The sequence below is a fragment of the Catharus ustulatus genome, chromosome Z (assembly GCF_009819885.2).
Source record: "Catharus ustulatus isolate bCatUst1 chromosome Z, bCatUst1.pri.v2, whole genome shotgun sequence".
NCBI classification, from domain to species: domain Eukaryota; kingdom Metazoa; phylum Chordata; class Aves; order Passeriformes; family Turdidae; genus Catharus; species Catharus ustulatus.
Window position 1 is genome coordinate 10,863,132 of NC_046262.2, and position 24,502 is coordinate 10,887,633.

General features: G+C 39.8%; 1 protein-coding gene across 1 annotated transcript in view; it reads right to left on the reverse strand.

Moving 5' to 3' along the window:
- The window catches only part of ADAMTS12 (ADAM metallopeptidase with thrombospondin type 1 motif 12), a 148,629-nt gene that overhangs the window by 75,794 nt on the left and 48,333 nt on the right, over nt 1–24,502 (reverse strand). The window contains exon 3 of the mRNA XM_033085057.2: nt 18,472–18,646. Within this exon, the coding sequence (XP_032940948.2) occupies nt 18,472–18,646 (175 nt within the window). The remainder of the gene's footprint in view (nt 1–18,471; nt 18,647–24,502) is intronic.

The following is a 24,502-nucleotide window of genomic DNA, read 5'->3' on the forward strand; positions in this document are numbered from 1 at the left end:
TAAACTTCAGAAAATGGCTGGGTTTTAAGATCAAATTTTTTAGTGAAAATAAAACATAAAAGACCCTTAATTTTTAGCTACTAGGAAAAATTTTAAGTTATCTGTAAGATTCAGCCATATAAGAAAAAAACAGTATTGCACAAACTTCTTCAGGACACTTTAAAGCTGCATGGTTTCTGTACATGAAAGAAAAGCTCTACCCTCTAACAAATCAATTTAATCTTTCATCGGGTGACAACGTTCTTTGCCAGTCCTTTGTAAGAAGAGCTTTCTAATCTTTAACTACCAGTTGATCACACTTATAAAATGACCCACATATATTCTTCTTTACTTTTTAACACCTCATCCATTCAAAATGAGCTTGATTGTTAAGCAGTTCATTTCTGCTTGCCTTCCATCACTCCAAACTCCCTTAAAGAGCAAACATGACACACCTCACTTAAAGGCACTATCTCGACTTCCACAAAAAAGGCTTCCCCCGCTCCCCGCCCCCTGCTTTTGTTTCCTGCCTGTTGCTCAAGGAAGAGTGCAGTGCAACACAAGGGGATGTCAAAGTGCTAACTACACATAGCCAGCTTTCAACATCTTTGGAAGTACAAAGGGCTTTGCAGAAGTGAGGCGAAAATGTCTGGAAGTTCCCAGAAGAGGAGAATGACTGAGTTGTAGAGGAGAACTCTATGACTGTAGACTGTCACACAAAATATAGTAGCATTGATTTGTGCCTTCACTTTCTACTCACAGCTTCCTTCTCGTTGTGCAAGCGCTTTGTTGTTTTTGCCACTCTATGCTGTTCACAGTCAAAATACTACAACTCCAGCCAGGAGGTGTGAATGATGCTAGACAAATAAATTCCACACTATTCATAAATTGCTACACTATGACTCTTCCAAAAACCTTCACTTTGTTCTAAGATATCCCTTTAGTTTAAGTAGTAACAAAATTACATAGTTTACGGGTGGGTTTTTCAAGAGGTGAATAAACGGTATTGAAACACAGTCACTGCACAAGCAATATTCTCTTTAACTGATAAGGAAGTGAGCAATTTTCATAGCTGATGCACTGCAAGAACTTACTGGTTGTATACAAATCGAATGCAGCAAGCAATCCTCTTCCCTTGTTCTAAGTACCCCTCCTGAAATAAACAAGGTAGTTTTGTACACACGGGATCTGCTTATAAACAGGCAAAACTAAGTCTGGATGATGACAGTGTGAGAGTGAGGACTCACATGCCATAATGGGAAAACTGTTGTAAAACAGAAAGCCAATGTGTGAATTTAAAACTGAACAGATAATCAAACCAGCTCTTTTTATAAGCATTTCTAAAACAGGAGGCCAAGCTAAGTCACACAAATGCTTTCTGAGTGTGAAGAAATATTCACACAGGAAACTATTACAACTGCTTAATCACGTACAAGCCCAGGCTGTCAACCCCCAAGTCCCAGGAAAAACAAGCACGGAGAAAGAAAGCTTACAACTCAGCAAGGTTTGTTTAGCTTTGACATTCCTGCTGTCAAAAACATGGCATATCAAACAGTGAAGTCACACCACTCTGAAGTAGAATGAAGCTAAAATTGGGCTGTCTTGACCGATGCACTTAATCAGATACTGCTGCTGAGTGTCTGCTGCTCATTACCACTCAGGCTGTAAAGATGGAATGATAGATGTGCTGGGTGTCAGGAGATACACAGAGAACAATGTTGTGCGAGATATTTGCCTGAAGTTGCCAACGTTTTGCACCAATGACTGTCCTTCTGCCTGAATGTTCTTCTTTTTTTTACCCAGGAATTAAACCCAAGTCAATAAGGGACAATTAAAAATTACAGGTGTGTCAGATGCTTTCCTAGGAGTACGTTACTCCATGTAATTTGAACTTTCCATGCTCAGTCACTTGGCAAAATTAGTGTCTGGTGCGTCTTATTTTGGTGAAAACATTAACGAAACTGATTAGAAGAATAAGGTGGCATTTCTATGCCTTAATGTAGCTCTTGGTAAAATGGCATCTGAATACAATTTAACTTGCAGCACTATTCTATTAAAAAATAAAGAAAAGCAAGTATTGTCTAAAACAGAATACACTCACTGTGAAACAAATTTGCAGATTACAAATTCCCAATGACTTATGTCTATGTAATAATGTCTCTTACCAAATAATTTAAGAACTGCTAACCTAAAAATAAGGGAGAAATGCCGTTTTGAGATACCATTATGATGAAAATAAGAATGAAAACACATGGGCTTTATTAATAATCTTCCTCTTTTTATGTCTCTCTGAAAATTCACACAAAATTTATGCAAAAAACCTTAGAGTGACATGTTGAAGTAGCAGTCTGCATTGTCAGAGTTGATCTGATTTTCAAATAGTTTGATTTTCAATAGTTTGGTTTTCCAAATAGTATCCAGAAACTCTTGGAAGATTCCAAGAATTTCTGTTCCATATTTTTGTTCCAAAAATTTATGTTTCATATATTTAATTAACGTAATAATGAAAAAACCCCACACTGGTCACACACTGGCAATCAGATGTCACTGAGCAACAGCACCCAGGACCAAGAACAAGGCTAAAAGGCCACAATGTTTTATTCATTACAACAAAGACAGGGAAATGGTGGAGAGTGTCCAGAGAAGAACAATGGGGCTGGGGAATGCTCTGAAGTACGAGTCTGATGAGGAGCAGCTGAGGGAGCTGGGGGTGTTTATCCTAGAGAACAGGAAGCCCAAGGGGACCTTATCACTCTTGACAACTTCCTGACAGGACGGTGTAGCTAGGTGGGAGGTGGTCTTGTCTCCCATGTGACTCAGGACAGGACAAGAGGGAATGGTGACAAGTTCTCCAAAAGGCATGCCAAGCACTGGAAGACTCTGCCCAGGGCAGGGTGGAGTCAGAATTCCCAGAGGTGTTTACAAGACATGTAGATGTGGCACTCAGGGACATTTTACTGGTGGACTTAGCAGTGTTGGGATAACAGCTGGATCAATGATCTTAGAGGTCTCTTCCAACCTGAACGATTCTGTGACTCTATTCCCATATCTGCATGCCGCAGGTAAGTTTGTGCTGGCACTACAGAACTGATCAGTGAAAGAAAGTGCTGAAATGTTCAGAGTACATGTTTTATGGGGCTTCATGGACACAAGGGAGTTAAGAAGCAGCAGGACTCAGAAACTGGCAGCCCAGGTCTCTGCAGTGACCATTAGTTCTTTAAAGTCACTGAAGTGATTTCCACAAAGGCACTCACTGCAGGCTGCCCTAATGCCAAGCTCCAAGGCCTAGCAAGACCATAGGAATGGTGGACAGAGCACCAGAGCAAGGAAAGCTGCCAGAAAAAAAACCAAAACAAAACAAAAAACAACTAAACAATTATCCTGGAGAAGTAAAGGAGAGGAAAGGACTACTAAGGATTGTAATTCCAAGGATTTGAGCACTGTGAATGCTTTACATGGAAGGTTTGCTCTTTGCAGGTGGCTTGGAGAAGAGAGAATGTGGTTTTCAAGCTGTGAAGATGGCAACCAGCCTCTAAAGAGACTAGAGGAAGCTGAAAGGGGCCTCCACCTCTTGGCTTTATTAAGTCTGCACATGCAGCAGCAGGCTGGGTGCTGTGCCACAGGGACTGGAGAGAATTCTGCACAAAAGCAACTTGGGCATCTTATAATATTCATTAGCAGTCATCTCTTCATGAAAGAATAACTGAGAATAATCACATTTCATTTATGGATTCTAAATAAAGTCATGCATTTCCCTGTGAAAATATTTTACTTCAGAAATCAGCAGCTCCACTTGTATCAGGCACCAAAGTCCATATGGCACTGACAGCTATCAAATCCTAATATGAAGAACCATTCTGTTCTGTTCTGTTCCCAACAGAACCATAAGCTGAAAAACAGCAAAGGAGGCAGGTATGACAGCCTAATTCTCTCCTCTAGACTGTAATGTCCTTTTTTCCACACTGTTCCATCCTTAGGCAGGGTTTCCTGTGATTTGACCAGGGATAAACTGTAGCAGAACTGAAGGGGAGCACTTGGATTTCCCCACGCAGAAAAACAAGAGGCTTCTGCTCCCACCTGCTTTCTTGTTTAGCTCACAGAATCATAGAATAGCCCTCTGCAAACACCTCAGTATGTCACTGCACCTTCCTGGAGAGGACAGACTGCTGGTCCATGCACCCAAGGGGCCCATATTGGCTTTTGTAGCCTTGCAACAACCAAGGAAGGTCTTCCTCCACACAGACACCCTTTGCAAAATGCTCCCTGTAATATCCTCATCATGACAAAACCAGTATGTTTTAAGGGCTTAGGGAGTACAGGTGCCTGTCTCAAATACTGTAAAGGCCACAGATGGAACTTGCCATAAGATAAATCACCACAGTAAGAATTTGAGTTAAGCACAGAAGGGAGGCATTTGCAACAGGAAGGCACTATTCCAGGCCTGGCAGCAGGATCTGGTTAGCATATCCTGGTTAACACATCAGGACAAAAATTCCTCCTGTGGCAAACGGTGGAAAAGGAAGCACCTGCTCACCCAAGTTACAGGAACACCATCTGTGACCATCCCGTGGCTCCCTGGAACTTGGGCTCTACAAAAATGGTACCCCAGGATGACAAGTGAAGAAGGACCAAGGGATGGTGCTTGATCCATAGGTGGTGACTATCTTCTGCTTGATTGCACTCTCCTCCGCCCTCCCCATTCTACTTCTCCACCTCACATCCATTGTTAAATAAAATCCGTACTGTTAACTTCAGCATATGGTCTTGTTTGCACCTTAATTCGGGCAGAGGCATCTCTCACAAATTGGATCTTAACACGTGCCCAGCACTGCTTATGCTCCCCCATGCAGAATCATGAATTCAAGTGGGTTTAAGGGCCTCCTCTACGTCCCCACGACCCAACATCTGCCCCACAGGAACTCCTCACTGGCTCATCATTTCCCTTCAAGTTAATAAAGCAGAATCAGCCACTTGCATCTCTCTGTGTTTGCAAATGATCAGTACAGAGCCAGCTGGGACCAGCTGCTCCTGCCTCCTCTCCAGGAGGGATAGGAAGGAAGTCAGAGGCAAACGCACACAGGCAGCACAGCACAGCTGGGAGATGCTACCACTCCTGTGATTACCCAGGCTGCTGAGTGGTCCTTCTGCATCCCAGAAGAGGATGCAGACTCCCTGCACGCTGAGACTCTGCCCCAGCTCATAGCTTCACCCTCACAAAAGCTGAATCTCAGCAGTTTGGTTAGAAACTTTGTATGAAAGGCACAGCTGATGAACTAAAGCTATTTCACATCATCCCACTACTGAACTGCTCCTTGTCCTGATCTTACAGCATTCTTCTGCACCTCCTTCCCTAACTGCACCTCTTCCTTTTCCAAAACACCAATCATCTCCTCTCACGGAATACTCAGCCAGGTTCCAGCTCAGCTGTGACCCCCCAGGAGTCCAGGCATCTGAACCCCTCACACCATTTTCAGGCCAACTCTCAGAAGTCAGTACTCCCTGATACCTTCCCCGTGCTCAGACTCATTCTGGGTAAAAGACAGCTTGTAAAGTGCTGTTCAGCTCACCCCCCAGGAATCTCCAAACAGCTCTAAGAGTCAAAACCAGCAAGCAGACAGTTGTGCCTGTCAGACCTGCTGTGATAATGTGAATGTTCACGGCAGAGGCACAGCCCAGCCATTCCCCTCAGCAGTCAGGATCTGGCTACTCTGAGCAAGAAATGAGAAAATTTAATGTATGCGCAAAGAGTGCTGTGTGCGACTTGGCAGCCATGCCAAAGAATACTGGAGTATTTCAGTGACTAGCACAAACATGATCTCATTGTGTGGGAATAGTGGTGAACATGAGTATCCAATGAGAACAAATGCCAGCTCAGCACTTACCTTAAATATAAAAAGTTACATGGTGAACCAGAATATATATTGTAGAGAATACCACAGGCATCTCTTAAAATTTAAATAAAATTCCTCAGGCAAAGTTATTAAAGATGATCTCTATACATTCACCATGTAAACTCCCTGATTTTGCAGCTATTTTATACATTTACTATGTCAGCTTTCCGCTACCTATTCTGGTATTGGATTAGCATTTTCTGGCTATTTTATCATTCAGTTACTCAAATACACTCACATTTATAAGAAATAATAGTTTCTAGTTCAGCCGTCAAAAAGTACTGCTTTGACTGTGACATATTTCAAGCAATCTCTTTCCAGATGTTAACAGAGAATGCTCTGAATTACTGAGCATGCACATGCAAAGGAAGTGGGGAGCCCAGTTGAAACTATCCCCACTGTTATCTCCTTATTTCTTGGAACTGCCATCACAAAAACACTGGGTATATTTCTAGAAGTAACTCCCTCAGATGTGAAAATGCATCAGGAATTCGGATTAAAACATACAGATTTGAGAGAATTCTCCAGTTGTAACAAGGTAGTCAGTCCAGTTATGAAGCCCTAGATAGAAATAGATAATTTCAAGTCTAAGCATAAAGCAGAAAAAATTATTTTTTTCTTTAAAAAAAGGTTCCAGATAGAAGTTTGTACTCGTTCAGTTCAGTTCCTCAGTTCCTAAATATTTCAATAAAAATGTATGAGGATGCATTTTCTTATATAAATTAACAAAGCATCCAGTAAAAATATACATGTGGTTATTTCACTGAGCACTGGCAATGGAATTTCCTGGGCTTGCAATCAATAGTTTAAAAATTGTCAGTTAACTACCTTGAAATTCTGACTTATAACACAAAAGGGCAGGAGAATGTTAAAAAAATAATCTAGATTAAACTTCCCTTTTTTTCAAACATCTTATCTAAAGTCTATTAACATAGAAGAGAGAATCCTGCTTTTTTCAGAACTTACCAGAAGGCATTCTCTATGTCAGCTGTAGTAACACCTATGGTACATCAAAGAAAATACATCATACAATTTGTTAGCAAAACACACAGAGGGACAAGGAGGTGGAAGAAATGTACTCTAAAACCAAATATAAAGCATTTGCAGTATTCCCCATAACTTTTAAACAAAACTTTTTCAATCGTACAAGCAGCTGAACAGAAGGTCCATTAGGGTCCCTGTACAAATTGCCAGATTTTATTTCAGTGCTGCATTTCAAAATTTTATTTAACTTACTGGTATAAACACATTCCTTTTCAAATTTATTTTCTCAAAAATATTTTTTCACAGTTAATAGGCAGTGTGCACTAAAAGGACTCGAGAGTGATTTTAAAAGCTAGAAAGCATGACAGTAATCAGTGCTTTACAAATGCTCTGAAACTCATGGGAGAAACAGATGTCCTTGGCTTTCAGTGAAGCGGATTTGGTACTTACATCAGCTATTTTATTCTAATAAAATTCTCAAGATTTCTCCAATGATGCCATACTAAAAGCTGTACCTGCTCATTAATTCACTAAAAGCTGTGTTTACATGGGACAAACAAGAACCTGTTGCAGCATACTGGATATGGCACAGCAGACAGGCTGAAACACAACAGAATACAGGTCATGGTGCCAGTCCCATGTGAAAATCAAGGAAAAATAGCCTTTTCTGAGACTCCCATATTGCCAGAGCTATCTCAGCTGTGCTCCCTGCAACCTTCATCCCCAGCAGCTTTTGCACCCCCATTGCAACCCTCTCTCCCCTCAGTTTTCTTCAAGCCAAACAGCAAGTCAGTAGCTAACTAAATGCTCAGAAAGTTCTGCAGATCTAGAAGAAACAGCAACCTCCATGCTGAGGAGGGCATGTAAGACATACTGGACCACAGAGTGTGGTTAGAGAGCAAATGAAGCAGACCTGTGCTTCCAATGCACAGGGTAATCCAACACTGTCTGGCAAACACATTTTATCTGACAGCTAAGTCTGCTTCACCCCGTCCAGTCTGTCACTGTCACTGTCCTGCTCCCACCTTAGGATCTTTGAAATAGAGCAGAACCAAAGCAATCATTTACCTGAACTAATAGAGCAAACAGATAGGTAATGCCATTTATTTTACAACAGAACTAATCAGCTGTTCAAGCCCTTGACTAGTAATGTTTGACTTGTAATGTTACATTTACAGGATTTAAATCTCAACTGCTTTTTTCCCTTGATTTTTCCGAAATTATGAAGAAAACAGCACTTTTTCCAGACACCATTCAAAGCTATCTTGACCTATTTTCATGATGAAAGGATTGTGAGGAGCAAGATGAGCATGAGCCATTTTGTATAAACAAGAGTAAAGGCTGGAGAGAATGCCTATTCCTGGCATGGATCCTATTCCTTGCCTTGTCAGCCATCCTTAGAAACACCCAAAATAAATATATATTTCCATAAAACACTGTAGGCTGTTCAGTCCTCTTGGCACCATCACGTGAGAAGAAATTTGGAAGGAAGATGGAGAACGGGATACCACTGAGCAACAGGTGTCAACTTAGTGAAATTCTGTGCTCCATTTTCTCCATCTCGCAATCCTCTTGCTCATATCTGAAGACTTCGAGGTGTGCTGCAGACATAGAGGCCACACTCTCAAGAAACCACCTCATCCCTGCACCAAAGTTCATTATTAACAAAAAACAGCAACTACAGTTCACCCGTAATTCCTGAAACTTGAAATCTCATCTTTAAATGTTCAAACCACAGTTCAAGTGTAAAATAACCCCAACTAAATTAATGTATAATGTCGGTGATGTGAAAAACAAAGAGCTATAGAAAGACTAACAGAATAGTCTTTGAAGTGGTAGTTACACAATGATTTTTAATTAGTTTGTTTTTTGTTTAGATTACTAAGGAAAAGAAGAGAAAGGCAGTCTGGAATTAATCTTGAAACAAAATGCTATTTTTTCAAGGTTTGACATAATATCATTAACACAGCATACACTATAACCTTCTTATCTCTGGGGTTACACAACAGAGTTTATTTGGCCTTTCTCTGGACCAGCTGTTGTTTTTTCCATTCCATTTCTCTACTGTATTTAAAATACCAATCCCACTAGTGTGCTCAAAGAAAAAAAACCACATGCTAGCATTCTGAGGGGCCTCCTTGTCGCTGGCTGAGACCAAATGTCTTGTATATCAGATGATGTTACTAAGCAATATGGCCTTCAAAGGCTCAGCCCTAACCCTGCTGTGCTTCTGCCACAAACATCAGCACTTAAAGCACAGCTCTTACAGATGAGAACTTCCCCCTGCAGAAGGGAAGGGGTTGGTCAGTTACCAAAATGAATTATGCTAATATGACATCTTGGGAATATTAGACACATACTGCTGTTAACCTTTTCTTTCCTTAGAAGCAAGTCCTGATAACAACATTTTCCAGCTTCACAACATTTTGAGAGGCGGCTGTTGAGGCTCTCCTGCTCCAGCCTGGCACATAAGATTTAATTTGCCTGCCTGAGCCACTGAAGAGGCATCCATACACAGACAACAGACATTGAAGCAGCAGAGCAGGGGCAGACAGTCCTGCAACTAGGAAGAGCAGACTGAGGCATCTGTAAAATCCTAGAAGGAGCAAGGGGAGGAACAGCATAAATCACATCATCTCAGGGGAGGCAGCATCTCTGAGGTGAGAGGTTCGTAACTCCTGCCACCAGGCACCTTGCATGAGCTATCCTGCTGGGATAACACCAGCTTCAGGTGAGCTGTGTCACACTCAGCTCTTTGTGAATACCACTGCAGGGCTAAAGGGTGTTTCCAGTTTTAGCCAAAGTTTTGGGGGTGACTTTTTCTTTTGATTCCAGTTTCCTATTAGGGACTGATTCTCAGAGGCACTAGAACCTGTTAGATGTCATAAGCCCATTAATTTATTTGCATTTCTGTCATGCATGGAGGTTCACCAGTAACACCAACTTTAATTAACTGAACTCCCTGTGTTCACTACCTACTGAAAACTATGTCAGAATCCTTCACAGAGAGGAGCAACTGGGGCTTCCACACTAAAATGCCAAGAAGTTTGAAAGTATTTGTTGAGAACTGGGTTTGAACTTTGAAATTTTTATTCCTGTGGAAAGAGAATCAAACAAAGTCCTGCCAACAAACTGAGGCTCTGGTTTTTTTCTAAATGATAATTTCAGTTTTTATTTGCAAAAATTCCCTGGCTCCGATTCTTTCCCAGAAGCCTTAAGATGATAAAGGTATGTAACTGCATTGGACGAGAAGGAGAGAAAAATACAGGTTTGCCTGAAAGAAACATCCAGTTCACATTCATCATAAAAAAGTATGTTTAATTATAGCTTAAGGAGAGAAAAAAAAAATTAAAAATATATAATAATGAAAAAAACCAAGTTAGAGCCCTAAGCTGAGGAAGAGGTTGTTCAGTAATTCATTCCCCAATATAAAGGTTATCTCTCCTCGGACAACTTTCAGCTGCCTGTCAATGTTACCAGTAGAGGCTTTACAGGAAACTCCCTTTTTTTACTGCTCTTCTTTCCTGTGACCTCCCAGACAGATGACATTTCAACTCTCTCATCATCTTCCATTTATTCTGAAGGGAGACCTGACTGACAGAAGCACCTCACCATGGGCAAAGATGCAACTGGGATGCTGAAAAGAAAATGCCATAAAGCAGAGAATAGTAGAGTGAATATTTTATCTGGAGAATGTCAGACACATAATGTCAGGCCAATCATACAGAAAATAACAGGTATTATCCCTTGTTAAAACTTCAGTATTTGAAGGAAGAGTTTGATTGAAATCCAAATCTCCACAGAGCTGAGGGGAACCCAGACTGGGGGCTCAACTAACAACAGTGCAGATCAGAGAGGAAGGAACTTGATTCAGCTTGTTTTATAGTTTGGGCAGGCAAGAAACTTGCTGCTAATTACAATTTTGGCAGAATGGGAGACAAGCTGACATTGTGTTTTAACTGTATTTAAAATATAAAAAATCTCTCTCAATAGCTTTAACTCAAAAGCTTTTCTGCAGAACAAAATATTAGACCCAAGACATTTTTTTACAAAAAAGATTAATAAAGGACATAAAAGCTTTGGACTTTTTATTTTGCACAAACATTATTTTTGGGACAGTGTTCCTTGATATTGACTGGAACAGCTTAGAAGAGACTTTCTGTAGCAGCCTAATTTATGTGTACAAAGACCTCATCACTGCTGTTTAAAGAGCACAGGAATGCCTATTTTTTTTCAGCTAAGACACCTTATTATGCTGTTTGCTGAAGGAAGGTTAGGTTGAGTATTTGCAAGAGAAGAAAAATGGTAACTCTGAATGAGATCATGGGGAAAAAACCAATATTCTCTCCTATGCTCTTTCATAGGAAAACCTGGACATGCAATATCTGTGCAGCCCAAGCAATTGTGCGTGGTGTGGGATAAATGCAAATAGGACCTCACTTATCCCTAAAAAGGAGGGAGTTAACAAATTAACTGAAGTAGTAATGGATAGAAAAAATAACCTCCCAAGTTATGCAGCTCTCCTCATTCCCAGCTAACCATAAAGCTAAAATCTGTGCTTAGTGGAGTATTATGAATGCCTTTGAAATACAAATGCTCCAAACACCCAAAATGGATCCAAGTTCAGGCAGCTTCTGGGACTTCAAGAGTGGAGAACACAGCCACAAGCAAGGAGCAGGCAAGCTGCAAGGACATAGTGTTTAGTGCAGAAAAACAGAACTCAGACACCAGTTTAAAGTGGGTCATCTACAACATCAGGCTCATCAAGGATATTCAACTCCAGAGAAACTAATTTTGGATACTGAGAGTTTATTAGCCCCCCAGAACGAGTCCAGCACTTCCGAGAAGAAATGGAAATCTGTGATCTACCCAGAAATAATAAGGTAAGTGTATTTTCTTATTATAAGTTTTATAGGGAGTTCAGTATGACTGAGAAATCTGGCCCTAACCTGACAGAAGGCTGAACATCTCTGCCAATACTTCTCCACTAATGGATCAAGTGTTCTGAGCAAATTTTCGAACTCCTGCATCAAAATGTTTTACCAAATGTAGCTTAGCTTTCTGGGTTTTCTATTTCATCTGTGAAAATGTGGTTTACATTCATTAAAGGCATTTGTTATTCTACAAAAGGGAAAGATATGTAACAGTTTAATTTTAAAATGTACTATTGCTCTCCAAATCAATACTGCAGCAATTCAACATTTACATTACCAAAGTATTTGCTTATCAAATCAATTGCTAAACCTCAAGAAGTGCAATAGCCTCACACACAGTTTGATAAGGAAAGCTATAGGTACAGAGAAAGAGCACAATACATTCCTCTAAAACAGTACTCAGTTAGACAAGCTGAAGTAAGTTAGCCTCAATCTGATGAGCAGCTAAGCAGACTTTCAATGAAAACATTGAAGAGATCACAGACTACCCCTAAAACTATAGGAATGCAAGTACAGTGAGCAAGCATGGTGTAGCAAACACCATTTCTTTCCAGTGGCACAGCGACTGAACAGGAAGACTGGTGAATCACAATGAAGAAAAACTTCTCCCTCCTTATAGGTATGATTCATATTATTTGGAAAATGGCTTGTCACAGAACTTTAAAATTTATTCAGTCTTTGAGTGAGGTAGTGTATATGATGCCTTTGGTGGCAACAAACAACAATTATGACCTTATAAAAACAATCCTGTGTTGCCACATTTTTCTCCCTCACCTCCTGCATAACACAAGCCCTTATGAAATTCAACTATCAACTTCAGTTAATAGGAGCAAGAGAAACACTGAAAGTAAAATTCCATCAGAAGAGAGGAGAAAATGAGAAAACAATCAGGGACTGGGAAAGCAGATGCCAGCACTCTGCCAGCATTGAGCCATCTCAGGCCCTTGCTCAGCACAAACTTCAATTCACTTGGGTAAACCTCTAATTTTGACACCTCACTCATTTCACTGGAGAGGAAGAATGACAGAAAATACAGTATTTTATTCCTTTCTCTTCTACCTGTACTGAGAGCAACCAAAAAAACCTCCATAGTATTCCTGAAAACCAAAGGAAAGTTGGAAACTTTTGGATTCATTCCATGATGTTGATTGGGGAAGGGGGAAGTGCTTTGATACCAGTTAGCAGCAATTGTCTCATTGACTGCCATGATAAACCAATTCTTGTCTTTATTTCCCAGGTCCCCCACTTCTGAAATGCTAAATATAGCTTCTGCACAAGGAGGCACTCACTTTTTTCAGTTCAGTGCAAACTGCTTTGGAGATGAGAAATACTCTGTGTTCTTCTGCAAGCTGTTTTCTTCGTTGTTCCTGCTTTAAAATATAGGTTGTTCTGACTGAATGTTCCTATTTGCTCTTTTTTTCATGACAAGCATGTCATAAACAGCTTAGAAGAGCCAGTTACAGGTAGAACAGCCTTGCAGGGAGAAAGGTGTTCCTCCCTAAACTGAGGTTGAATTGAGGTTGAATTACTAAATTTTGATGTGCCAATTTTACCATCCTATGAATAATAGTCTCTGTGTCCTGGAGAAACCAAGCCAATTAAGCTGAATTATAACTGATGTGATTAAGTAAAGGATAAACAAATACTGGGAAAAGATCAGCAACTTTCTTTAAAAGCGACAGAGCCTCTACCAGGAGTTCTGAGCTTACAACCAGGAGTTCAAGCAAAGCTGCTTATATTGGCCACAATGTCCTTCCAAAACAAAAGAAGATAGGTTATCACTTGAGAATAAAATATTGCCCTGGGTATTTTTCCCTTCCTTCTCTCAAGTAATTAAATGAAGGATTTTAGGGTCAAAAGCCATTATTACTAGTTTGTCCTGTACACCTGCAAGCATAAAAACTGAACAAAAGCTTTTGACAGCATCAATTTAATAATCAAAAAGCAAAACCATGATTGATAAAGTCCTGCAGTCAGACAGGAAGTACAATAGCTAGTCATTGTCTGAAACAGCTTAATGGCATTCTAGACTTCTGTTAAATTAATTATGCCATCATCACTCAAAATACTTAAAAATCAGTTTTGCACAGACAATGTTCCTGTGCTCTTTAGCTCCCAGCCTCTTCTGTCCTTTCTTCCATCCCAGCTTTATCCTATCACAGCTCATTTTGGAGCAAAATTGCTCCAAATGCAAAAAAATCAGTTTAAGATTTGTAACTTCCCTGCAGACAAGGAACTGGAGGCCTATATCAAACACTAACTAATCCTAACTTCTGATGTATCAAATACTTCAATACCAAAATGAGGGTAAAATCGATGACAATTTTTCGTACACCTGTAGCTCCAATTAAAAGGTCTCAGAGATCTATTTTAACACCCTAAACATTTCACTCCTTAGTTATAAATCATAGCCTTCTGCAGCAATCACTGGGCTGCAATCTGAATAAACTTAACTGCCCTGACCCTCTACCAACAGCAACCTGTCTTCTCTCCAGCCCAAGAAGTCCACCTGTTTGTATCAGTCTCTTCTTAGTAGCACTTAGGAAGAGTTTCATTACATCACAGTATTTTCACGTGCAAACTTCACAAAAATTCTCCTATTTCAAAGCTCACAAACAAAAACAATACCTTATGACAGGCTGCATGAAAACAAGTCGAAGAAATAGGAGATCACCTCTTTTTCTGTAGGATAATTTCTCTTCCCTTACATTGTATCTCAGAGCACTGTCAAGTTTTCTAATTAACCTATTTAGAAGAATGAAACAAATTTCCAGATGCTCAGTTTCCTCTCCTGTGGGCACAAAGGATTAGACAGTGTTTTTATGAGGTACAGGGACACTTTTCATTTATCTTTTCTGCTACTTCTCACACATATTTCAAATGGTACAGTAAGACAGATGCTAGCAGCATCCAGTAATGTTATGCTACTTTCAAGATTAGTAACTCGGTTTTGCATGCAGCTAATGACTGAGTCAGCTGGCATTTGCCTGAGCAGCAATGGAAGTGTGCAGCATAAACATAATTTTAATTTACGTCATTTACTGTGATGACTTTTCTCCAAGTATCTGAAACGGTTAAAGATAATACCAATTATAAAGTAATTGATGCAATCATTACAAGACTACAGGAAAGTCACTGATTCTAAAGTATTATTGCACATAGGAAAAAGAGGTAACAAGCAGGTTGGACCCTGGATATTCATGCAGTTGTGGCCACAGTAAAAGTTATAAAAGTTGTTGTTGCACAAGGCTTCTTCCAAGAGACACATATCTTCCATCAAAAAAAACCAAACAAAAAAACCCAACAGTAATTCCTTTACTCTGATTTTGTCTGTACAACTAGTTTTTATATTCCTTGCCTGACAGACAGGTTAGTTTCTGACTAAAAGATTTCTGTTATTACCACTCAACTCTGTGCACTGACTCATAAGCATTCAACTTCTTCAATCAAAAATCACCACTACACTTTAACCTGAACACACATCAAGTGTAAGTCACAGAAGTAACTCAAGCATCTTAAACTCAAGTTTAATTTTAAAAAATCTAACGAACTCAGAGCTCAAATAAACAAATTCAGACACTCTGCATGATGAATCTCAGACCACAAGATTAAAATATCTGAGCACCACTCCTTCTTCATCAGCAGTTGCTGAGGGTTGGAAACACAAAGTGAAGTTTAACCTATAAAACAGAATTAGTTTTTACAATTAGCTGTGAACTGCAAATTGAAAATGTTTTGCCTTGAAGTGATCCCAAACGGCATTATTCTAAGTTATCTGTTATGTCATGTGGGTGTACAAGCTTTATGGCACCAGTCTCAAAAGCATGGAGTACATGAAATCCTGAAAAGGTGGCAGAGTCAACTTACTACCTTTAAATTTTATTTATGCACAAATTGTTCACAAAGCCTAAGCAGTGAATACGTTTGGCACAGAGAGCAAGAATTGTATTACTCTCCCTTTTTATTCTGTATTTTACTTCTAACAAGAGCAACTGCTCTGACAATGAGGAGTAACAATAGAAGGTCACACTGAAATCTTTATTTCTTCTATCCCTGTTGAAAAACTGGCTACTCAGAAATGAGATAATAAAATACAGAATGGCTTGGTTTGGAAGAGACCTGAAAGATTGTCTAGTTTCAATCCCCTGCCATGGGCAGGGAGGTTGCTCAGAGCTCCATCCAGCCTGGCCTAGAACAATTCCAGGGATGGCGCATTCACAATTTTTCTGGGCAACTTCTTCCAAGCTTCATCACCCTCAAGATAAAGAATTTTTTGCTAATCTCTTATCTAAATCTACTTTCTTCCACTTTAAACCCATTTCCCCTTGTCTTATTATTCCAAGTCCTTGTAAAAAGTCACTCTCCCTTCTTTCTTGCAGGCTCTCTTCTGGTACTGGAAGGTCACAATTCGTTCACTCCAAAGCCTTTTTTTCTCCAGGGGGAAAAATGTTCCATCCCTCTGATCATCTTTGTGTCTCCCCTCTGGGCTCACTCCAGCAGGTCCCTGTCCCTCCTGTGCAGGACCCCAGCTCTGGGTGCAGTGCTCCAGGTGGGTCTCAGCAGAGCAGAGCAGAGGGGCAGAATCCCCTCCCTGCCCTGCTGCCCACGGGGCTCTGGATGCAGCCCAGGACTCATAACACACAAAATAAATGTTAAGGCCTTTTGAGAAATCTATGATTATTATATGCTGTCACACAAAGGGAAAAAATATAATGAAGGAAATGGTTTTATCCCCAAGCACTTTTCACGCTGACTCTTTAACTTTTATGACAGACAAGACTACTGTTTGGTCAAAATCAGGTATTTCCTCTAAAGGCTGACCAGCTCAGTGAAAAATAGAAATATAGATTATAGGTTACTACTTTGTTACTTCATAAGACACTAGCTTTGTTTGCCTGCAACATCATGAACATAATATCACCAGTAATAATTCTGTCACTTTGGAATGAATAACATCAGACAAGGAGTTTAAATTGACAAGCCTATTAGAGCAGACTTAGCTAATCTAAGTGATGCTCTTTTTTCACAGTCTCCAGGTAGAGCCAGTCTTTTTCTGTCTCATTCTGCATGACTTTGAAGAAAGATACAAGAGGCAAAAAGTGAGAGGTAGAAAGAAAATAAGCAGACCACACAAAGCAAGTACATAGCATGTTCCAAATGATCTCCTATCTTCTTTCCACACTTAAAATTACGGCATACAGATGTTATTTCATAAATACGTTATTTCATCCATAAAAGAAACCTGGAAGAGAGTAGGCAAGAACAACTTCCTCATTCTTCACAGGCAAATCTAAACTAATTTCTCCTGTCTAACCCATCAACCACCAGAAGGAATGAAAACTCAGGGAGTTATTTGAAATTGGCATCACCTTTAGACTGTCCTGGTTTTTCAAATCCAAGGTTATTTTCTATTAAGTAGATATATATTTTTACTTGATGAATAATAAAATGGAGCAGCATTCATATTAATTCTTAAGGCTTCCCCTTACCTTTACCTTCCCAGTATCACAGAAGATTGAGTAACTCCCCCATCAGCTTTCTCATGTTTTTCCCATTACTATTTTGCACTACCTTGGGCCAGGAAGCAAGAAGTACAGTTCAGGTCTATGAAATAGAGGGGGGTCAAGTTGTTCTTTGCTTCTTTAATTTACCAATCCATATTACACAGCAGTAAAACTTCACCAGCAGTCATGATTGGAGACTAAAAACTCCTACATTCCTCCTTTCATTTCCCATTCCTGGAAAGGAACAGACTTCTCTTAAACCACTGACCTGTGAAAGACAGAAATACATTCCTGTGTATTCTGCAGCTCTTTGTACATAACTCGGGCCTTAGGTCACCTAGGTAATTACTGATTCACCCCTACCAATACTATGCCTGTCTAAAGTTTGGTGTAGACTCAGATTCAAGACCTCAAAAACCAATACAAAATCTGTACATTCTTGGTGTGAAATAAATTAGGTAAATTATTTTACTGGATAGAGGAACCTTATATTTTACTTAGTATATTTATTTATACTAAAGAAAGGAATTTTGTAATTATGAGATACCAACTACTCTCTACATATACTCTTCCCTTCCAGCATAGTGTATTAGTTTGTTTTCACAAAAGACATGCTCCGGAGTATTACTGCACCAATATTTAAGTTATTTTTACTTAACACTTCTACAAAAAAAAAATCTTGCTGTTGATGGCCTATACTTCACTTTCAGTATAATTAAATAAAACTCTTTAAATAATCTGCTAACAATTACAGAAAATCGAGAAATCCTAAATTCAAACCATGGATTAGAGGGGTGTTATTTTATGCTGAAGAACTTGCATGGAGTTGAGAATATTTAATTAAAAATAATGCTGACTGCAAATCTTGTCATCCCAGAACTCCTCAAGAATTCAAGTTTCAAACTCACTGAACAGTTCTGGTTGGAGAAAAACTGAGGGGCGGAAAGGCTCAATGACATGATAAACATATCCCAGTAGTCATAAGGAGGATTTAACTTCTCAGAAAGAAACACAGATGGGTGGCTCCTGTGGTGTTTTGATTGAGATGCTCTCATTTTGCACGATCTTTTCTCAGAGAATGTTAAAAAGCCTAGCAGAAGGAAAGGCACATGCCACTGGAAAAGAGCTGCTTAAAAAGATTCAGAAAGCAAACAGGCAGAAATCCAGCAAAATTAGTACCATTCAGTCCACATGCTTGTTCCTTTTCCATCAGGATGGCCCGTCTTCTCCTCAGAGCATTTTGCAGGTTATTTGCACCATAGACAATATGGGGATGGGGTGTTCCCTCCTTCTGTGGATGCTTTTTAATGGGCTCAATGAAGTAATCCCCATGGGGCAGTCGGAAATATCCAGTCTGAAAACAAGCACAAAAGTGTTAATCTCTTCTGTCCGGTACTAGAAGTCAAAAAGAAACACTCTTCATACCACCAACCCTGAGCTTTCCTCATAAGCCAGTGGAGAAATATGAACACAACAGGTTTTCAGCATTTATTTTGCTGCATACATCTAGGCTGTTTCATACCTCACAGCCATTACAGTCCAAAGGGAAACAGAAAAAATATCTCCTTCCTAACAACCTGGAACTGAGGCAAAGACTTTCGTATTTTTACAAAGCCACTAAAAGGTCAAAAGTTGATTTGCCAAAAATGATGCACAAGGAAGAGCTGCATCTTGTTCTTCTGGTGTTTTGCATCCATTCCCTGGAGATCAAGACCAGAACAGAAGCTGTTTCATAAGTGCAAATCGAAATGCTGTTCCCAGCTGCAGTCCCACAATCAATTACCCAACCCATCAGATGGGCTGGACCGTGTGGTCCATGTTTGACTTGGACTATAAACCCTCAATGGCCCCCAGGCCAACACTACAGGGAATAAATAAGTAGTTTTTCGTGAATTAGCAAGCCATTAAGAACATCCAGTAGATCAGCTAACAAAGGCTGCAACATTTCACATGCTTTGTGCCAGCCTCCCTGCTTTGCCTAAGCTACAGGGCCCTTAACACCCATCTGGACTGCACAGGATCCTTTTACACCTCACTCTGCCATGATCCTGGACACTTCCAAGCAGGAATGGCCTTGGTCTGTTGTGTCTCAGCATTTCAGCAGTGACTGCAAACACTGCAAAACCATTGCATTGCCCTTCCATGACAAGATGCATGGAGCAGTACTAAACCTAAAAGCAAAGGATCTACTGACAATCCAGACCACACTGGGGATGTAACAGGGGGCTAGGGTATTCCAGTCCTATGTCTTTGTTTCCCCTTCACTTTCTTGCTGTGGTCAGTGCACCCCTCTTAGCCTATTCTGGAAGAGGGAAAAAACCACAGTAACACTGCTCCTACAGCTGCTGCATTCAAACATAGACTGACAGACAAATTTTAAAGTCTTTTTAAATACTCCAAAGTCTTAGAATTTCTCTGGATGATTGGGAAAGCCAGTATGAAGGTAAGGATATGAAAGAAATTGTATGAATGGAAGAAAAGCACTCATATAAAACTGTAAAATAACCATGGGCTCTATGTACAAGGAGACAAAGGGCAGCTCAGTGAGATGCCTTCTGCCTCCACACCGATTGCCACAGGCCCAATGCAGCAAACTTGTACAAATAAATAACTGTGACTGTCATTTCACAGTTCACCCAACAGTTCTGAAGATCAGAAACTCTTTCTTTCCAATGGAAGTCAAAGTTTTAAAGCCAGAGGCTGGCACTGGTTTGAAGCTGTGTTTATACCCCTAAAGCATCAAAAATTCAGGACTCATAGTCGCATGTGTTTGTTCATCTGGGATTACAGTCTGTATGGATTTTGTTTCACTTTTAAGAAAAAAGAAATTGAGACTTCGAATTATTAAACAGCACATAAAAAATGACCATGTTTCTTTTTAAATGATAAATCAAGGCATAGAACCAAAGTCACACTACAGAAGCAGGAGTTTTATCCACATTCACATTGGATAAAACTGTCAGGCACGAGTGGCAACATGAGTGAATCCATGCAGCAAAAATGCATCTACAGCAGTCAGACTGGGAAATCTGTGATGTGGCTTTCCTCATGTTCCTCATGGAATCAAGGCACCTTCACAAATCCCTGCTCATTCCTTTTCATTCCACAGGGATCAATCTTTCCTGGATATTTGTAATTTGTGACTGGATTATTTGATTATTTTGTGGGGTTTTATGCCAGTTGGGACCAGGAAGAATTAGCCATCGTCATTTGCAGACCCTGATTTTTTAGAGCAAGTGGCAGTAGTCGCCAGATTATTGTGTCAAGGTCTATCTGCAACAAGAAAGGCCAGACAAGCCTACAGAAGGTGAAGTAAACCTGTCAGTGATAACCTCAAGCTCCCTCATAAATGCCTCCATGTTACAATTCAGCTGTCTATCCAAGCTGTATGGAGTAGGGAAAAAAATCAAAACTTCAAAACTGTAAAAGCTCATTTCCAGCCCATAGGGGCTTTCCAAAAACTTCCAGAGACTTCCAGCACTTATTAAACTCTTGCTTTATGTTTCACTTTCACCCTGTACAGGCTGTGCCCCAAGAAATTAAATGCTGACACTAAGACCAAAGGAAAAAAAGACCAATCTTCACATTAAACTTACTTCAAAGCACTGAGGACTGGCAAATTTCCCTTTGCTGATTAAATACATCTTTAGTTTTTTCTCTTCAAAGTTGTTCTTTTCTGACTCACAAATATAACAGCAAGAATTTTTCATTTAAAGTCCATCAGATTTCAAGCTATATAAATACAATATAAGGCTTTCTGAGGAGTTTGTAGCTTCACTGGCTTTTGAGTGCATTCACATAGCATCAGAACACACAAAGGAGTGCAGTTATGAAAGCCACATCAGAAAAAAGCCATTCATATTTATATTTATGAAAGGTTTTAGTTATCACCACAGAAAAAATTTACTGCAGAGAAATGTTCCTCATTGGCACTTCCTTATGAAAAGCTGCTATGTAACACAGCAACAAAAATGGTCAGAAAATAGGAGTGAGGCTGTTTGTTTGTGGGCGTATGTGTTTTCCTCAAAGCCTGTGGGTGAAAATCGGTGAAAATCTACACATCTACTGCAGTATTCTTTTATAAACTGTTGTTCTCCCCTCTTTCAAATCTCACACTTTGCCCTTAGATTCTGACATGCTGTGGCTGCAAATTATTACCATACTGTATTTGGGAGTACTGCTACCTCACTTAATGGGATTTTTTAATTCATGTGCCTCATTATTTTGACACAAACATCTCCCTGAGCACATCACATCTCCTACATTGCATGTCACTTGCCAAAAGGATAATGATGATGATCCCGGAACACTTCTGACCTCAAGTTTTCAACCAACTGTTTTGATTTTCAGTAAATTCTGCCTTTTCTAATGGAAAGCACATACTTTTCACATATTTCTTTCAATCAAAAGCTTGGGGGTTTGTCAAAACACATTTTCTGGCATATTTTTTTCAATCAGTTCCACGTGGGAAGCTGAAGCTGAGTCCCGTGGGAAGGGAAAGAGCAGCTTTACCCTTGGCTATGTTTTGAAATTGCAGTACTACCCCAGACAGGAGAGCCTGGAATTAGTGAGTGTTTGTCAGGAGAAAAAGGTAGGGAAAAAACAGCAATCTGTAGTCTAAAGTTACAGTAACTGAGAATGTTAACAAAAATGCCAATTTCTGGCGACAAATTTCATACAGTATTTTTGACAACAGGACAGTGACACAATCTGAAAATACAGTGACTTTTAGAAGCAACATGAAACTGAAATAAGAGGACAAGATCCTGGTTTTACCTTTAGGTACTTTGCTCCAGGTGTTTATTATAAGAGAAATTAGGTTTGAATACATGAATTAAAGAAAAAATTTTGACATGTGAAACATTACCAGAGAACTGCAGCTGCAAATAATCTAAACTCAGTTAGTGAACTAAATAATCTGTTAACATTACATATGCTAAATTTATTTTAGCTAATCACTGAGCTCCTTTCTGTATGTCCCTTTTTTCCCCCAGGGATCTTTCTTTTTTTAATTTCTTATCTGTTTCTATTTCAGCCAAAAGAACAACCTGGCATCCAGATGAGATTTTTCACTGCAACCTCAGACAGAGCTAGAAAATAATACACTTGCCATGATGTTATTCACAACAGAAAGAGGTTGGGGTTTTTAGGTCCTGAGTAATTTGATGAAAGACTTTTATGAACACCACCCACAGAAAAGGGAAGCAATCTAACTCTTACACACTTCTACAGAAAAAACTTATGCTTTTAGCACAACTTAGTGAAGAAGGTGTTATGATACTGAAACACAGTCTTGAGGTTTAACATAGCTTTGGTCTGAAATTAAAATAACTCATTTTTAGGATAAAGTAAGTAAAAGAACAGAATGCTATCATTCCATGGTTTTTAGATTCTTTTATCACACTTGCAATAATATTTTAGGAACTGCCACCTGGCCAGAGGTGCAGAGTTATGCCCTGGACAAGGTGGGCACAGAAAGTTCAGATGCAGAGGATGGGGGGAAAAAATAGCCAAATTTACAGCAAGATGAACTTTTGTGGAATAAAATAAGGTTATCTGGAGAGGAAGAATTGTCTGACATCCTCCAGTTCCCAGGTTCCTAAGGGAGAGACATCAGTTCTGGATGCTTCAGAGAGATAGGTCTTTCTGGCTGGGGGCACATCCTCAGCCAAGGACAGCAGTCAAGTCTCTAGGGCCATGTCTATCAGCTATCATACAACCACTTCAGATACACAATCACTCAGCTGAGAGACTTGGCAGAGAATCAATACTCTGGGTTACAGCACCAGCTTGATAGTGACCACAGTCAACTTAATTTCTTCTTTTCACTCTTTGTGAAGAGTGAAAGGATGAAGGTTATCTAGGACAAATCTTAAGAAGCTAAGACATTAAAAACTATTCAACTTCTATAAAAACATGTAAGAGAAGCAAACAGTCCAAAATATGCCTTCATTTGCCCCTCTCCTGTGCCACAGATACACTTCATGAAATAATTCTGAATCAGGTGTCACTTCCATGGACCTTGAACTCACTGTAAGCTTTGCATCTCACGCAGAACCTGAAGCAGGCTAGGTACATTCATTTCTACTGAAGGAAATTCTCTGTGAAATTGATGTTCTGTAGAGATTGCAGCATGTTCACTTGAAAATGTACAACTTGGAACATATAATTTTAAAAGACATCTTTGTTCATGCTTCATTCAGGTCATGGCATCCTCCACTATCATCTTTATTGTCCATTCTAAAAACATCTATTACTTCTTCTATTTTGTGTTTTTCCTTAAGAATTAACAGTCCAGGTATCTTATTCCTACATTCACTTGTGAGTGCCCTGTTGCTGCAGCTATATTTGCATTGTAAGAATATCCCATCTTCTTTTCTCATTACAGAAGACTTACAAATGATGATCATTGCCTGGCTGTGAAGTTTTTTGAGTCTTGTTAGGTAGCATCTCTGCAGCTTTGAAATCCAGCAGTTCATGAAGAACATGAAGTTCCTACATGTCTAACTGTGCCCAGCAGCAGTCACTTCATGTTGTCTAGCTCCTTTCCCCACCCTCACTTTATACTTTTTGAAATAAGTCCCATTGGATTCACAAGACAAAACTGGCCTTCTTTGCTGCATTTAAAGCTCAGATGCACTATTCATTTCCAACAAGGTAAAATTTCTTTGCCCACTAGAGTACTAGCAGCTGAATATTTTTATGGTCTTGAAACAGAGCGAAGAGTATTTAATAAATTTTACACAGCTCTCAGTGCTGGTTATATTGAGCTCAAACAAGGTGTGTTTTCCCCATGATGAGCATCCAGCAGCTAGATAGCATGGCACAGTTGATTAATAATTAATTAAATCAAGCACAGTTTCAACCATTCTTCTGTTTACCAGTGTGATTTTCACACTGCAGCTGAGACAGACCACCAAGGAGTGCCTGAAGCCCAGAGCACTCTGAAGATTCGAGGCTCCTTCTATCAGTATTTCTTTTATTGTTATTTCCTATATTGTTGCTCAGTTGCTGCTGGGTCCCCTGGGTCTCTGAGGAAGACACAACCAGAGTTTTTTGTGCTGCCTGGTCTGTCCAAAGGCAGTGAGGAGACATCCCACTAGCACAGCCTAGGTGCGTGGTGCCTCACCAGTGCTCAGAGACACACAGCAAGTTATAGCAGTTGAATAAGTGACCTTGAGAACTAAATATACGCAGAACTACATATACT